General features: G+C 43.9%; 1 protein-coding gene across 2 annotated transcripts in view; it reads right to left on the bottom strand.

The window, feature by feature from the left end:
- mtch2 (mitochondrial carrier homolog 2) overlaps positions 1-2300 on the bottom strand; it is a 14782-nt gene extending 12482 nt beyond the window's left edge. Inside the window, exons 1-2 of one of the 2 annotated variants that reach the window (XM_007541302.2) lie at positions 2114-2300; positions 1378-1462 (exon numbers count right to left, since the gene is read on the bottom strand). In XM_007541302.2, coding sequence (XP_007541364.1) covers positions 1378-1462; positions 2114-2281 — 253 coding nt within the window. In that variant the 5' untranslated portion in view covers positions 2282-2300. The remainder of the gene's footprint in view (positions 1-1377; positions 1463-2113) is intronic. The other variant, XM_007541301.2, reaches the window with a different exon arrangement.
- Between the last annotated feature and the right edge of the window lie 492 nt (positions 2301-2792).

Below are 2792 nucleotides of genomic sequence, written 5' to 3'. Positions count from 1 at the left end.
ATAGGGAGGGGATCAGGCTCTGCTTCAGTATTTCACAGTACAGATTGGAGTTCATGAAATATAACTATCCAACACTCATGCAGCCTCAGACCACCATGATGGCATTCCTACCACCATGCTTGACTGTAGACATCACACATTTATCTTTGTACTCCTCACCTGATTGCCTCCACACATGCTGGAGACCATCTGAAGCAAACAAATTAATCGTGGTCTCATCAGACCACAGGTCATGGTTCCAGAAATCCATGTCCTTTGTTGACATGTCTTCAGCAAGCTGTTTGTGGGCTTTCTTGTGTGCAGACTTCAGAAGAGGCTTCCTTCTGGGGTAACAGCCATGCAGACCAACTCAAGTTGTATGTATGTATGTATGTAGTATGTGGCGTTTGGTCTGAGCACTGACAGGCTGACCTCCTGCCTCTTCAATCTCTGCAGCAATACTGACAGCCCTCCTGTGCCTGTCTTTCAAAGACAGCATTTGGATGTGACACTGAGCCCGTGCACTGAGCTTCTCTGGATGACCAACACAAGATCTGTTCTGAGTGGACCCAGTTAAAAATGCTGAATGATCTTGGCCATTGTGCCACAGCTCAGTTTCAGGGTGTTGGCAACCCTCCTGTAGCCTTGGCCATCCTCATGTAGGCAACAATTTGTCTTTTAAGATCCTCATAGAGCTCTTTGTCATGAGGTGCCATGTTGGAACTTTCAGTGACCAGTGTGAGACAGTGTGAGAGCTGTACTACAAAACTGAACATATCTGCTCCCTATGCACACCTTAGACCTAGTAACACTAACTAGTCACATGATATTTTGGAGGGAAAATGACAAGCAGTGCTCAGTTTGGACATTTAGGGGTGTACTCACTATTGTTGCCAGTGGTTTAGACTTTAATGGCTGTATACAGTTATTGTGAGGGAAAAATAAATTTACACTGTTATATAAGCTGCACACAGACTACTTTTCATTGTATCAAAGTGTCATTTTGTCAGTGTTGTCCCATGAAAAGATATACTTAAATATCTGCAGGAATATCAGGGGTGTATACTACTGTGTATTATATACACGGTGTCAGTTGTTCTCTGGATAAGAGCGCGTGCTTCTTATGAGCGCTGAACACGCACGCGCGTATTTTGCCTCCTGAGCGGCGAGGAGATTCTGGGGAAACAGTATCTAACCCTCCAGACAGAGCGTCACCGTACTCACATTCAGGCTGATTAAATGGAGAACGTCTGAGCAGAAATGTTCAGAAATTCACCAGGAGAAACACCTGAGCACTCACCGGCTTTGTAATATGCGCAAAGACACATGATTATATAATTATACTTTTAAGTCTTCAGAGTCAGTGTAATAAAGGTGAAAGGGAGTGGACATGCTTACCATAAGCAAACAAACCCGGAAGCTGTTGGACCTGTCGGCCGAACAGGTTCCTGCCCAGAGTGGGAGGCAGCGGCTCATGTCCGACCTGCGGGCAGGAAGTAGACTGTGATTAGCTGGAACACACTTCCTTCTTTTAGACTCCCAACCTGTTGACATGTTGCTTCAATATTATACGTTCACTCCACAAAAACACTAGAACCTTGTGAGGTTGGTTCGGTTCTTCCTCACTGAGTCTAGCTCTTGTTGACAGACATGTCCCTGCTGGGGGACAGCAGGACAACACGACGGCCAGGTTAGCTGCCAAAGCTAGTTCTTCAGTGGTCGCAGGTTTGTTCTAAAACAAACGGTCCTACCGACCGTTCACTCGTTTGTCTGTCCCTCCCTTCCCTTAGAACCAAAACGAAGCAGAGGAACTCCGAACCCGACCCACGGTCTCCGGGATTCCGCAGAGAACACTGAGTTTGACAACAGAAGGTCACGCGGACACCACAGGAGCAGAGCTGGAGCTTCTCCTGAAACCTTCCATCTTGTTAGCTTCGGGCATAACCAACAGTTTCTTTTATTAAATCCTCACAGATCAGCTTTTACACGACGAAGCTCATTTCCAACTGCAGAAGACATAGTTAGCTGCGTTATTAGATCGAGGAGCCGGTTTGCTCTTCGGATCGCAAGGCTCTGACGCGGAGCTTCTACTGATAGACCATGTTGGACCGACAGCTAGACATGTCCCACTTACCTGGATGAGGACTTTAATGTACATCACAGGGTGAGACAGGACGGTGAGCCCTGATCCCAGCAGGACCTGTCCGCATGTATCCGCCATTTTTGAATAGACGGGATACTCTCTTCTTACTTTTGGAACACTAGTAGCAATTATGTTATCGAAGAATTGTGCTACCGCCATCTAGTGTTTTAGAAGTGGCAGGACGCCTGCAGAGGGAGGAGAAGGCCTTCTCACTGGGCTTCGAGACAGAAATTGCTTCACAAATATGAATCTAAAAGTTAAGGTGATGGGATGTGTATTACTTTACATGTGTCAGAATTTTGTATAAAAGTAAATAAAATAGGAAATAATGAAATAAAGTTGAAATGCTAATTTTGTTGCATTATATAGCACTCCAACAGATAAAGTAAGAGCACTCAGATATTCAGAGTAAAGTTTGTCTTTAATCAAATACATTTTTTCAGAGAGTAGATTACACATTCTGATAGAAATTAATTATTGTTCAAATTCAAACGATTTATGTTTCTGTTATGTTTTTATGGTTCCCTGCACACATTAAAAGGAAATGAAACTGCATGCAGATGATGCATGGGTTTCCCCACAACAACAATAAAACAACAAAAAAGTAAACAAATAAAAAATATGGTTGCAAAAAGTTTCTGTGGATAAAACATCATTTGACCAAACACTG

This window comes from Poecilia formosa, unplaced genomic scaffold (assembly GCF_000485575.1).
Source record: "Poecilia formosa unplaced genomic scaffold, Poecilia_formosa-5.1.2 Scaffold600, whole genome shotgun sequence".
NCBI lineage: Eukaryota > Metazoa > Chordata > Actinopteri > Cyprinodontiformes > Poeciliidae > Poecilia > Poecilia formosa.
This window is presented reverse-complemented; position numbering and strand designations above follow the sequence as displayed.